The sequence below is a fragment of the Adiantum capillus-veneris genome, chromosome 29 (genome assembly GCF_014529385.1).
Source record: "Adiantum capillus-veneris isolate H3 chromosome 29, ASM1452938v2, whole genome shotgun sequence".
NCBI lineage: Eukaryota > Viridiplantae > Streptophyta > Polypodiopsida > Polypodiales > Pteridaceae > Adiantum > Adiantum capillus-veneris.
Window position 1 is genome coordinate 123,132,778 of NC_140959.1, and position 14,546 is coordinate 123,147,323.

At 45.4% G+C, this 14,546-nt stretch overlaps 1 protein-coding gene across 1 annotated transcript in view; it reads left to right on the forward strand.

Annotated features, from left to right (window-relative positions):
- The window catches only part of LOC147419875 (putative metallophosphoesterase At3g03305), a 109,915-nt gene that overhangs the window by 71,273 nt on the left and 24,096 nt on the right, over positions 1-14,546 (forward strand). Inside the window, exon 2 of the mRNA XM_086506072.1 lies at positions 8,893-9,134. Coding sequence (XP_086362198.1) covers positions 8,893-9,134 — 242 coding nt within the window. The remainder of the gene's footprint in view (positions 1-8,892; positions 9,135-14,546) is intronic.

Consider the following 14,546-nt stretch of genomic DNA (forward strand, 5'->3'; position numbering starts at 1 on the left):
GTTGCGTTTTTATGGCTGAAAATGGCGGTCTTCTGCAATGCTTCAAGGCTGAATTGTTTGCTGTCCAATAGGGCTGAAAACGCTGCTCCTCTGCTGCGGCATGGCTGAAAACCAAAAACGCTGGTTCACCTGATGTCTTAGGCTGAATCTGCAAGTGGAATGACTCCAAAACGCTAGTGATAGGCTGAAGTCAGAAATGCTAGGTAACTGGGAATGCTTGGCGATGATGCAATCTGAAAAACGCCAGGAGTTGGGGAGTTGTTGGCGATATGCAAAATGAAAACGCTGGCTGATGTGTATGGCGATGTTGGAGACCAAAAACGCCAGGGGGTTCCTGCTGGGGTCCTGCTGAGAAGGTGCCTGTTGAGCATGCGCTCCTGCTGCCTCTTCTGCCAAAAAGTGCTAACTTGGGTTTGCTTATATATTAACTTAGCAAAATTAGCCTACCTACTTTTGTTGGAAAGTCACTTAAAAATAATAATTGAAAATACCAAAAATAGAGAAAATAGGCTAAATGCACTGGAAAATTCCCCTAACTGAATGTGATGGATTCTGAAGGGAATACTGATGATCATGTTGTGTGCAACCAGAGGATATGCATCTATGCTAAGTGACTGGGCATGCACGGTCTACGAATAGACTCACAAAAGTGCCAGATCAGTGCTAATCTAGACTGACTGGACTGACTGAACCTTGATCATATTGTAGCTTGTCCACGGACACATAGGGTTGGATGTGTCACGTGACACGCAAGGTTTACTTCAACCTTTACCCGTGCCTAACATAAGATGGGAAAGTATCAGCATGGATTTTATTACCACTTTGCCTCGATCCCCTGAAGGCAATGCTCAAATTCTTGTGGTAGTTGGCGCATTTTATACCTTGCAAGAAAATAGTTTCTGCTCCGGATGTTGCAACATTGTTCGTACAACATACTTTCAGATTGCATGGATTAGCAAAATCCATCATATCCGATAGAGATCCAAAGTTTAGAGGACATTTCTTGTTAGGTGTAGCGGAATGATTGTTTGCGCTTTGCTCAAGATGAGTGCTCCGAACTATGCTCAAGGTTCCTTTTCGTTCTTATGGAAGGGAGAGCCTTCCGTTCTTAATGAGAGAATGCTATGATCACAAACAAAGTGAATGGACACTGTGCGTGCAAGTGTATGAGACTGAGAGATAGAGAGAAGAGAGATACGGCACCAGAGACGTTGTAAAACCCTCCTCCAAAGGCCCCACTCTCGTCGGCGAGAGTGGTCTACTTATGATTGCACAAAGGCGTACAATGATGATGCATGGACTGATGCAACTCGTGACTATGTCGGTGACGATGATGAAGACTTTATGGCTGAAATCGATGCTCTTCTATTTGCTGTCCCCAAGGAGTCTATGGCTGAAAATCTGGGAGAACTGGGGGTTGAAATCTACAAACTTTGGGGCTGTTTTCATATGGCTGAGGCTGCGTTTTGAAAATGCTGAAAAACGCTGAGTAATGCTGCTATGAGGCTGCGTTTTTGCTGCTGTACCTTGAGGGCTGCAAATGCTGGTTAGCTCCGGCAACAGGGTACTGAAAACACTGATTGTTCCTACGACTGAAAGCTGAAAAACGCTGCTCCTCTTGAGGGCTGAATCGCTGACTGTAGAGGGCTGAAAAATGCTATTTGTAGAGGGCGATAGCAAGAGGCTAGAGTCGGAGACTGCGGTAATGTGCTGCTCTTGAAAACTCCAGGTTGCCAGAGAAGATGGCGATGATCCAAGCTGAAAACGCTGAGGCTGATGTGTGGCGAGGATGGGGACCAAAAACGCTAGGGGTTCTTGCTGGGGTTCTACTCAGAAGGTGCCTGTTGAGCATGTGCTCCTATTGCCTCTTCTGCCAGAAAATGCTAACTTGGGTTTGCTTATATATTAACTTAGCAAAATTGCCCTACCTACTTTTGTTGGAAAGTCACTTAAAAATAATAAGTGAAAATACCAAAAATAGGGAAAATAGGCTAAATGCATTGGAAAATTCCCCTGATGGAATCTAATGGATTCTGAAGGGAATACTGATGATCATGCTGTGTGCATCAGGAGGATATGCATCTATACCAAGTGACTGAGCATGCACGGTCTACGAATAGACTCACAAAAGTGCCAGATCACTTCTAATGTAGACTGATTGGACTGACTGAACCCTGATCATGCTATAGCTTGTCCACGGACACATAGGGTTGGATGTGTCACGTGACATTTTTGGACATCACTATTCAAATCTCTTGGAACCAATCTATTGTTCAGTTCAGCCTACCATCCTCAAACAGATGGTCAAACAGAAAGAGTGAACCAAATTTTAGAAGAGATGCTTCGACATTACATTCAGACTCGATTAGCATCTTGAGAGGATTATTTGCCACTTGTGGAGTTTGCTTATAATAACTCTCCTCATTCGGTAACTCGAATGACACCATTTCAAGCAGCATATGGGCATACTCCTCTTGTGCCTACGAACTTCGTTCTTCAACACAAAGTAGCGTTAGCAGATCAATTGGTTCAAGAAATCCTTCTATAGATTCGAGATAAATTGCTACACGTTCAACAAAGTTATCAGAAGCAGGCAAATAAGCATCGTCGATATGCAAAATCTAAAGAAGGTGACTCGGTCTTATTGTATGTAGCACCTCATCGCTATAAAGCAGTGAAGTCAGTCTTCCCAAAATTGCGACCTCGCTTCTATGGACCTTTCAAGATCATCAAGAAGAATTCAGTCCTCAGCTACAAGTTCGAACTTTCGCCTTCATGGGGAAAAGTTCATCCAACTTTTCACATTGCCTGGCTCAAACAGTAAATTCAAGGAGATTCGCCTGTTACAGACTTATCTTCTTATGTGCCATAAATTGAAGATGAACACATTATTCTTGTCCCACAAAAGATTCTCAATGTTCGTCAAAAAGAAACTAGAGAAAAGATCATAACTGAATTTCTTGTTAAGTGGATGGACTTAGATGATTCAGATTCTACTTGGCAAACTGATGAAGAAATGCAACAATACCCTCACCTCCTCCAAGAATTCTTCGACAAACGGCAGACTTTCATTTGACACATGGGTTTTATTTAAGAGGGAGGGAAGGTCACGTTTGTGACTTAACTACATTACAATACTTACTCATTGATACAGATACGTGAAGTGCCATGCCAAGGAGGACCCCTGCGCTTGGATGGTCACACCCCTTCGCCCAAAAGACGTGCCTCTTCGCCAAAAGCCACACTCCTTCGACAACTGGTCACACCCCTTCGCTGTACGGGTGCGACTCTTCACCCAATGGTTGCAGCTCTTCGCCGAAAGGATGTGTCTTTACATCTAAAGTCATGTCTCTTCACCATGAGACGTGTCTTTTCATTTATGTCTCTTCGTCTCCTATATAAGGAGCTCTTGTATCACACTTTCAATCAATCAATCAAACACAGAGTCTTCTGAGTCTTTCTTTGAGTTCAATTCAGTTTCTTAAGTCTTAATCATGAGTTTAAGTACTTAATAAAGGATTAGTACCTAGAATCCTCACAACGTGTGGCAGTAGCATCGGAGCAGTGCTAATGCAAGATGGACGGGTAGTGGCTTATGAAAGCCGAATTTTGCAAGGGCCAGAGAGGACTATGCAAGTCTATGAGAAAGAGCTCTTGGCCGTGATTCATGCGCTTTCCAGTTGGAAGCACTACCTCTTAGGTGCTGATTTTGTTGTCCAAACAGATCATCAGACCTTGCAATACTTCTTGACACAGTCAAAGTTATCCGAAAAGCATATGCGATGGGTAAACATTCTTTCCATGTTCTACTTCTAGATTATGCATGTGGAAGGCAAGAAGAATGTTGTGGCTGATGCGTTATCAAGGAAGCCACAAATTTCAGCTATGTCAATTCCCTATCATCATGAGTTAGATGACATGAAGGAACAATATGCTATGGATGAAGATTTTGCAAGGATCTTTGAACAGTTGCAAGAGGAGCAACATCATGAGCACTACCTCCTCAGAGATGGTTTTATGATGATGCATGGCAGACTTTGTGTTACTAGACCATTGTGACATAAGGTCATGGAAGAGAGTCATGTCCCACCGTATGCAAGGCATCGTGGTATTGATGCGATAGTTAAAGTGGTAGAGACATTCTTCTATTGGCCTACCTTGAGGAGAGATATGGATGCCTTTGTGCAAACATGCATAATTTGCCAAAGGGTCAAGTTTTACAGGCAAAAGGCACAAGGGTTGTTACAAACCACTGCCGATTCCGGATAAGCCATGGGAAATCATTGCTATGGACTTTATCTTTGCTCTTCCAAGAACGCCAACAGGGAATGATGGCATATGGACCATTATCTGCAGGTTCAGCAAGCAGGCCTATTTTATCCCTATCAGGAAGAAGATAAAATGTGATCAGATGGCACGTTTGTTTATGTACAATGTGTTTAAGTACCATGGTATGCCACAATCGATTGATAGTGATCGTGATCCTCGCATGACTAGTTTGTTTTGGAGAGGATTGTTTGAGAACATGGGCACTATGCTCAAGTTCTCGTCTTCGTTTCATCCACAAACTGATGGACAATCGGAAGAGGCTAATTCTACTGTCTTAGATCTGTTGAAATGTTATGTGTCAGATAATAAGGGCAAGTGGAAACAGTATTTGCCTATGCTTGAGTATGGGTACAATAATACGGTGCATTCGTCAACTGGCAAAGCACCTTTCGAGATTGTTGAAGGCGGCAAAAAGTTCCTCCCATTTTGCAAACAAAGGACAAAATCTTTGAGGCAGATCGATATGTTGAGAACATGGATGAAATGTATAAGAAAATTAAAATTGCCTTGGAGAAGACTCGGGCAAAGCAAAAAAAGGCTGTTGATCGTCACCATCGTGAATTGTTGTTATCAGTTGGTGATTGGGTTCTGTTAAGGTTCGAAAAGGCAAGGTTAAAGAAGATGAAGGACAAGGAACGGCTGTTTTCTAAGCTCAGTATGCATTACTATGGGCCTTTTCAAGTGCTTGACAAGATCAATGATGTGGCTTACAGGCTGAAATTGCATGATGCGTGGAAGATTCATAATGCGTTTCACGTGAGTCTTCTAAGACCCTTCGTGGGTGATGTGCCAGAAGATATGCCAGATGAGGATCAACCAGAAGTTGAGAAACTTGATGAGATCCTAGTACCTGAGCAAGTTTTGGCACATAACGATAGAAAAGTTAAAGGACAGGTTGCAAGACGCTATTTGGTGAAGTTCAAGAACTATCCGCGTATGGATGCAAAGTGGATGGAAGAGCATGAACTGTCAGAGTCACCAAATGTATTGCAGCTTTACCTTGAAGCCTTTGGGTTATAGCCTACTTATGCCCCATCCCAATGTGTGCAAAGGAGGGGTAATGATAGAGCTAGCACATCAAATGTACATATGAATTCAGTGTAATAGATGGAAATAACAAAAGTATGAAGGTCTCATTAAGTCATTTGTATCTATGTGTACGACCTCTCTTGCGGATACATGCGATGATAAAAGAGTGTTGATAGCACAAGATCATCAGTGGCGTGTATTTATGGTATGCAATCGAGGACGTTTGCGATTTCAAGAGGGGGGTATGTCACGAGGACGTGGCAACTGTTAACTATGTCACTAGGACGTGGCAAAAGCTAACCTCAGTTGTTGGTTTCTTTCCAATGATTTTTGTTTTATTTTTTGAGGCCCTCTTTTTGAAGTAGCAAACGGTCAGACATTGTATGGCCAATGTGAACAGGAGTTTCACCCGCAGACGGAAAGTGGTCGGCATTGGAATTCGTATAGTAAGAGGATGTCTAGGCTCAGAGCAAGATCATGTAGGTCCCCCCGTCCCACTTAGCAAGTTGGTGGATACTAGGAAGTGAACTCAATAAAGGCATAAAGTCAAGGTGGGACTACCAACGGAAAGTATTTGACAGTTGGGCCACATTGCACTTTTGGATGCAGTCCCAATGAGGATAGATGGTCATATGACCAGTGGGAGCCCAACGGAAGCCTTTCCTAAGAATTAGGGAATTGCTATTTTGGGCCATGAAATGTGTTCGCGTCATTACCTTCGGTATGACCAGGGGAACATTTAACAACTCTGCCGCGAAGTCAATTGGGCAACCACTCAGGAGATTTTTAGGCGGCAACCCCGAAACGGGAGATGGCTTGTAATTGCGCCAAGTGGTACTTTTTCATGCACTTGCCTCACAAAGGAAAAAGGGCGTTGAATTTTAAGCTGGGAGAGGGCTCATTTGCTTCCTGTCACAGGTTAAGAGCTATGGAGTGCTTTCTTTCCCTCTCATGTATAGTGTGGTGCTAGGAGTGATGCCCTGTACGCTACACTGCTCTCTCTCCCCCCTACGTTCAGTTATGTGATGCCCCACAAGAGGGCTCTTCATTTGACTGATGTACAACTGTGTGGTTTCATGCTTTTGTGCTGAGGCAAGAGCCTCCTTGAGCAGGAACAGGGGTAGCTAGCTGCTACTCCAAAGCAGGCACCGGTGAGGGTCATAGCCTCACCGTACAGGTGCGAATTCAGCGCTGTGTATGCTCTGTAAATTGATTGTTTTTCAGCCATACGGACGCCAGAACCCCTTGGATTTGTGCCCCATTGGCAGAGGACAGCTAGGGGACTGTTTGGGGCTAAATACAGAGCAAAAACCAGTAAATACAGCGTGCTGAATTTACTGTTTTTGGGCAGGAATTAGAGGGTATACGTCAGTGGAAGTGAGTTCCAGCAGGGGAATTGGTTTCGCGCAAGTTTTGGCGTTGTTATGTTGCCGAAATTTGGCCAAAACTAGTAGTATCTAGCAGGATACAGGTAAAGGATTTTCAGGACTCTACTTTGTAATTTACCCTCTCAAAGTAAAAAGAAATACGGAAAGGGGTGCCAATTTTGGGGCCTAGAGGTTGTCGGCGTTGGCTCGGGGCATTCTAGCTTCCGAGCCGTTTGTGTACTTAAGTGTTAATTCCCGTCACAGGTTTCCTTCGCACGTTCTCTCTGTGTGTGTCTAAAGTAAAGAATTTTGGGTGAAGGCCAAAGTCTACCGCCCCATGGGCCGGTTTCATAGTATCTCCTTACTTTCTTGTACAATCTTTAAGAAGCTAGCCACTGAGAGGTCGCTATCAAAAACTCGACAGTTCCGAGCCTTCGAGATGTTGCTGAAAAAACAGCAACTGACAATTTGAGTACAAATTAGAATTGCTGGAGCCTGGACTTCGAAATTGTTTCCCACCTAGACATAGATCCTTCTTGAAAAAACGAATCTTCCACGTTCTTTGTATCCATTTGCACACCTTCCCTGGCAGGCCTCTAATCGCTGGGCGTTCCATGAAGAGGTGGACGAGGTCTTCGCTAGCCAATCTGCACCATGAGCATCTATCGGACCCGATACCACTTGCTTGAATCTTGACACTGTGTTTATCGTGCTTTCTTGGATCGACGTGCGTTCTTCAAGTATCTTTATTGTGCCTAGGAGGTTGCGATTAATCTTGTTAACGGTCTCGCACATTTCTTCTTTGCATTTTTGAATGGAATCCTCCATAGGGTCGTCTTTGCCACTTTGCTTATGGCATTTGTTTACACTCTCCATGTCATCCATACATGTGCACTCCGCATATATCCACAATCTGTGCACTTTCTGGAATTTCTTAACTGCAATCTGAAATTCTGAAATTTCTGAACTTGTGTGCAGTTTCTGCAGCTGAAATTTTGAGCTTTTCTGAAATTTCTGAACTCGGGTATTCTGCAGCTGAAATTCTGGAAATTTGCTGACGTGATAGAGAAAAGGGAGGTAGGCGAGGGGTTGGGAGGGAGAGAGGGTGGCCCGGGGGGGTTTCTCTCTTCTCTCTCTCGGGAGACCTGGGAGTGGGAAGGCGGCAGGGAGGTGGGAGGGGCGCAGGAGAGCAGCACGACAGAGGGGGGTGTGAGGGCAGGGGGAAGCAAGCGCGACAAAGAGGGAGAGGAGGCGGGGGAAAGGGCCGCGCGTCGGGATTTGAAGGGCCGGGAAGGACAGCACGTCAGGTGGGTGGGAGGGGTAGGAAGGCAGTGCGACAAGGGGTGGGAGGGGCAGGGAGGTCAGAGAGAGAGAGAGAGAGAGAGAGAGAGAGAGAGAGAGAGAGAGAGAGAGAGATCTGAACCAACCAACCTTGGCACTGAATTAGATGATTTATAATGGGGGCTTTGGGTAGCTCAACATCCGCCACGTGTCTCTCTCTCTCTCTCTCTCTCTCTCTCTCTCTACCTTTGATTCTCTCTCTCTCTCTCTCTCTCGTCCGGAGGATGGGTCACACTCGTAATTAAAAGACATGACTGTGTAGGTTGTGGCTTTGATGGGTGTAGATGGTTACTTGATAGTCACCTTTTATTTGTCTGCAATGCTGATGACATCATAGTGAATTGATGGTTATGTGACATGTCCATGTGTTACATGCAAGTGCAAAGGCATTTTTGCATATTTTGAGGCTGTGCTCCTAGTTTGACTTTTATCTCGAGTTTGTATTGGCACTATTGATCTGCATGTAGCAATGTTCTGTCTCGGTAGATTGTTGCATGTGTACCGCTGATTTTAATTGTGCGTGCTTGTGTCTCTGCACAAATTGGCATGTATAGGTTGATGTTTATGCATGCATGGATGTAAGGTGATGATGTGTAATATGTGGGTCTTGTGGTCAAACAGACTCTTATTTTCCTCTTCTTTTCTCCACAAATGTGCATGCTGGCCTTGGAGATAATACTAGATTGATCATGCTCTAGGTTTTTTGAATGTAGCTATTTATCGTCATTTATCTAGGAATTTGTTTGCTTTGTGTGTGTTCAAATTTTCTGCCTTTCACTATATTGGGAGTTTGACAGAAGTGGGTATTTCAAAAAAAATGGAGCAGACGCCAAAAGCAAGGATCTCACCAGCCGAAGGCAAGATGAGAAAGAGTGGATTCAGTACAGACAAGCAATTAGCAAAGTGATAATTGATAGTGGCCTTCCGGCATATGCCTTCTATGACCTACGAGGCAATCACGATAAGTTTGGTGTCCCAAAGGCTGGCAGTAGGCTTGATTATTTTTCCAAGTACAGTATGAGTTCGCTGAGGAACAGAACGAGGAATGTTCAGAGTATCACTCTTAAGGTGAGCCTGTGCTTTTGAAAATCATGTCATGGTATAGTTCTTGGAAGAGTTTTAAAGTTGAACACTTACTGTAAGCTCTACCAATTTGTCACTTTATGGGATGTTTGCAGCTCAGTATGTCATTGTTTTAAGGGAAATTTACCAAAATGCCCCTGAAATTTGTAGAAATTCACAAAATATCCCTCAAATTTCTGAAATACCCAGTATACCCTTCTAACTTATTTGGATGGATTGCCCCAGTTTTTGCACAGTTAATCTTTTTGACAATATAGTCTATCTTTAGGTGTCTTAGACAAAACTATTTGCCAATGAGCTCACAAATAGACACATCAATGTCTAAAAATAGTGAACGATTGCATCTTGAGAGCTGTAGCGCGGATAGTGTGTCGTGCTCTCTACAGTGGGTGCTCCTCAGTGCAATGTGCGTGACATCTCACTCAAAACAGAATGGAAACACAGGAAACAATAGATAACAGCAAATCAACACAAGAGACACAACAGAAGACCAGAACATATAGACTCGACTATCTCAAAGGAACCGGTACAGACTCTGGCGTGGCAGCACACTCAGCTCCAACCCAGAACTCACGGGTACAATGGGGGTGTCGAGGCTCACATGTGCAGGGATGGTGCAAACGTGCTGTGTATAGACTCACTACTCTAGACGACGACGTTGGACCGTATATGAAGAAGATGATAATCATGACCCAACAACTACTACTCATATGTACAACCATAAAGAGCCACCAACGACTCATAAATGTCAGCCACCTAAGTCTATCCCCAAACTGAGTGGTGGTGGTGACCTGGCCACGATGTTCACCGTCCGTATCCTTGCCACGTGTCACTGCCCAGCCCAGAGAGTCCGTCCAGTGTGAACCAGACCAGACCAATTGTACTAACTGTGTGTCCTGTGAAAGTGACACTGTAGCCTGCTACAGATTGCCCGCCACAAGACCGCTCACCATCTCGGTGAGAGAAATACTGAAAAACTGTGAAAGAAAACTACTAGGTACTGCATATGTACAATGGTGAGCTCCTGAATCTGTCATCCAAGAGATAGAGTTGTGGCCACTGCTGCACTTGAAGTATCAGACTCTGGAGGTGGAGCCATTAGATCGATGGCAAAACTCTAGACTCTATGAGTGCTCTCCACAAACCGACTCTCAGCAAAAGGAGCAGCCACCTGCTGCTCGGCGGATGGGAGTACTTGGCCCGAAGTGTACTGAGGCCGTCGACTCGCACACCCATGTCGATGTGCGCCTGCGATGCCGTCACAAGAAGCCGTCTATGAGAATGACATGTGTGATAAGGAGCCAAAGGTTCTAGGTTGCTGAAATCCCTGAGGGTAGTAGTCAAACTGCTACTGTGATGGAGCACCTCCCCAAACTGTCGGTGACTATACTCTCCATATCCAATGGGCGTCTGTACTGATCTAGGGGGACGAACCCACCCTTATCCCATGGTAGCCTGAGGTTGCTGTTGAAACCCATGTACCCTTGGACTAGCATATCCCAAAATCCTTGCATTCGAGCTTTGAGGTCATCAATTATCTGGGACTTTACATGCAAAGCCTTACGCAAGGTGAAAATGGTAGCATCTCTATCAGCAATGACACTCTCTACAACTCGCAAGCAGCCTTCCATGGCCGCATATGTGGCGGAGCGCTTCTGGTGGGTAGTTGCTAATTTCTCGGAACCAAGTTCAATCATTGCAATAGCATTTCTTGACTCCTGCAGGTTCTCTTGAGAGATTTTGAACAACGAGGTAGAGTCTGTTCCACTGGAAGAATCAGTAGTAGCACCTGGAGGTGTGGAGTGGCCCAAGAGGCACTGCAGTGGATGTCATGGTGACAGCGGTAGCAGGTTCAATGGGTGAGCTGGAGATGGGAGAGAATGACGAGGGTACTACAGGTGGTGAGAAAGGTGTGGTAACAGTGGCAGCAGTATAGACGGGAGCAGTAGGGAGAGGTACCTAGGGGAGAGAGATCGCCTCAGTAACAGGAGTGGGCGTATCAAGAACAGCGGAGCTTCTGACGGCCTCCGACAGTGTAGAGAGGGGGACGTAGGTAGAAGAAGGACGTCGTGGAGGATGCGTCACCCGAGTCTGGCTCTTTGAAAATGGTTGAGGTCGTAATGTCTCTGCCGTATCTTTTACCACTTTGATCATCTGTGCCAAGAGACTTTCTTTTTGCTTGTGGTGGCAATATTGCATCCTCATCCACTTCAAGAGGGTTGATGCGGATGTTTATCACCCAAGCCAGTAGTGGCGCGGCAAAACATTGGAAGCTAGATTGAGGTGACTGTACTTGTGCTCTAGACCTTTTTGCCTTGGTTTGCAATGATGTAAGGAGGATCTGATAAAACCCACAAGGTATGTTCTTAATTAGATAATAAAGACCATCACATTGTGGGAATGTGGTAGGTACTTCGCAGTTCCCCTTTGGTCCTTGAGCATCTCTCACTAAAAAATAATATCTGAATACTGCTAAGAGAGCTTTGTGATACTGCAGATTCCGATGATCGGGTTCGAACAATGCCTTGCATGCTTGTGTGGTATCAGCTTTGGAGAGCTTTGAATAAGACCTAGTACTCGGCTGCAAGGAGGGAAAGTTGGTCATCCCCATTGCATGTCCTAGACGTGCCGCTGTCAAAGTGTGTCCTCTGACTTTGGGAAAAATTTTCAGCATTTCATGAATCATGCCGACTGTATGTCATCAGGATGGATAGCTTTAGCTAGCAATTTGACACCCAAGTCCAATTGGTCCTGTGAGAGAACATCTATAAGAGATGGCTTGGGCTGCTACATGTGATATTGAGTGAAAACTTTGTTTTGTGTTTTGTTTTTTCAGGCCTTGCAGCTTCATGACTGATCATGTGACTCATGACTTTCCTTTTCCCTATTGGATCCTTCTCTTGTGCACTTGAGCTATCATTGTCTGAGCCGCTACCACTGTCTGAGTCGGAGCTGGAATCTGCATCTGATGCCGAGGCCTTGTAACTTTCGTTAGATGGAGCACTGGATGTCGTATCCATGACCCCATGGCTGCTAGGTTCTGATTTCGTTTGAGTTTCATAATTAGCATGCTTGTGTGGTTGATTCCTTTTCCTCCGCAGCAATTTTTTACCTCTTGCCATAGCCACTGATTGTGTGCAGAGAGGTCCTGAGAGCTGAGTTGATCGTGCAAAGCACTGCGAACAGGGCCGAGGATCTAGATATTTTCTCAAGCGACAACAGAGAAAGAGAAAGACAGACGGATGAGGAAGTCAAACATCCAATCCAGTGCCCCTTCAGACTCGTAAATCTCTGATCGCTACACCTGTGCAGACAGAGCACACACGCCTGCAGTGACAACACACGCTTGGATAGGGCGAGAGGGGAGAGATGAAGGTGGATAAGGCCGAGGAGGGACGAGGAGTGTGTAGGGGATGATCGGGTATAGGGGACGAGTGGCGAGGGGTTAGGGGCAAGAGCGATCGATTAGATATGGTGAGGGGGTCGAGGGTAGGTAGGGAGGCGAGGGCTAGATGGGGGGGTGGGTAGGGGGCGAGGGGTAGATAGGGAGAGGGGGGAGAGGGTAGGGGGACAGGAGAAAGGGGGTTTTCAAAAAAAAGTGATGGACGGGTAGGGAGCAAGGGGGCACAGTGTGTGTGTGTGTGTGTGTGAGAGAGAGAGAGAGAGAGAGAGAGAGAGAGAGAGAGAGAGAGAGAGAGAGAGAGAGAGAGAGAGAGAGAGAGAGAGAGAGATTTTATTGTGCTGGCAAAATAGAAAAATTGTATCTGCTTCTCCTTTCAACTAGGATGTGGGCGATCCGAATAGTTAGAGCAAACTTGCGTGTGTGTGTGTGTGTGTGTGTATAGAGAGAGGGGGAAGTGGAATCAATGAACGGAGGAGGGCATCAAGAGGGAAGCATGCTGAAAGAGCGTTACAAAGAGATCGCACAAGAAAGGCAAAGAAATAATGTGTGTGTGTGAGAGAGCGCACCATAAGACAGAGAGGGGGAGGGAGATGCAGCAGAGTAGGTTTTAACGTCCTAGGAACAATACCATAAAATCAAAGATCTATTCGACAAGAGTTGAACCTCGGACATTGAAGAAATCCACAAGGGTAGAGAGGCAGTAGAGACAGAGCAGTAAGGACACTGAGATAGAGATGCCTAGGGATACAGACAGACACAAAGACAGAAACAGGAGGATGACAATCCAATCTATGAGTGAATTCAAATAATTAAAAAGAACAAGTTGGATCATAGTAGGACTCCAAAAACCGAACTATATCAATGAGATGAGAGGGAAATGGATGCACGCAGTAATACAAGGAAAATTTTAAGATAACACCGATTACAACTGAGATGAGAACTGACATGAGGAAGACTTGAGAAGAGGGAAAATGGAAAGCCAGAGAAGCTGAGGACGGGACAGTTATACGGTTGTTGGTGGGAGGGATAACATGACCAGATTTCTAAAGAGTCAGGGCGAGTGATGGCACTTGATTCTGGATCCATTTACCAGTGGCAAGGGAACACCTTCCAGAGTGACTACCTGGACAGCCCCCTGTGGCAACATCTCTTGTACCATGAATGACCCTTGCCAGGCTAGGACCAGCTTCTTGGCTTTTTTCAGATATTTAGCTTGATAGAGTAGCACAAGTGTTCCTTGCGTTATTTTCGGATTTCTGAGATGGCGATCATGCCACGCTTTGCGACAAAGTTGCTCGGCTTGCAGAGCATGTGAAGCTAACATCCTGCTTTCTTCTAACTTTGAGAGATGAGAGGTTTACGGAAGCAATCCCCGCTGTGACGCGAACGCCTCTCACTCTTGCTGAGCCTGAGTTGAACTCATATGGTGCGAGTGCTTCTAGACCGAAAGCTAGCTGGAATGGGGTGTGGTTAGTGGTTGCTTTGAAGGAGGTGCGATAAGCCCAGACTGTGCCGAAGATAGCTTGAGCCCAAGAAGTTGGATGCAGGTGACAAGCTTTCTTGAGAAGCGCGATTAGCACTTTGTTAGTGCTCTTGGTTTGCCCATTTTCTCTGGGATAGTAAGAGCAAGATTTGCAATGAAAAATCTTGTAGTTCGTGAGGAGTGTGGAGATCAGGTCGTTGGCGAAATGACTACCCCGATCACTTGTGATTTCCAAAGGGCACCCAAACTTGCAAAAAATATTTTCATACAAAAATTTTGTGACAGTGGCGGTCGTACAGTCAATGGCAGCCACCACCTCGGCCCACTTTGTTGCATAATCTGTCGCTACCAGGAGATCCTTACGATTGCCCAGTGGAGCAGGTGGAGCAATTGGACCAACAAAGTCCAAGCCCCATCGCTCAAAGGGCAACCACGCCATAGATACCTGCAGAGGGCGATTGGATTGCTTGCTAGGCTTGGGCGCACATCGTTGACAGACATCACAAATCTT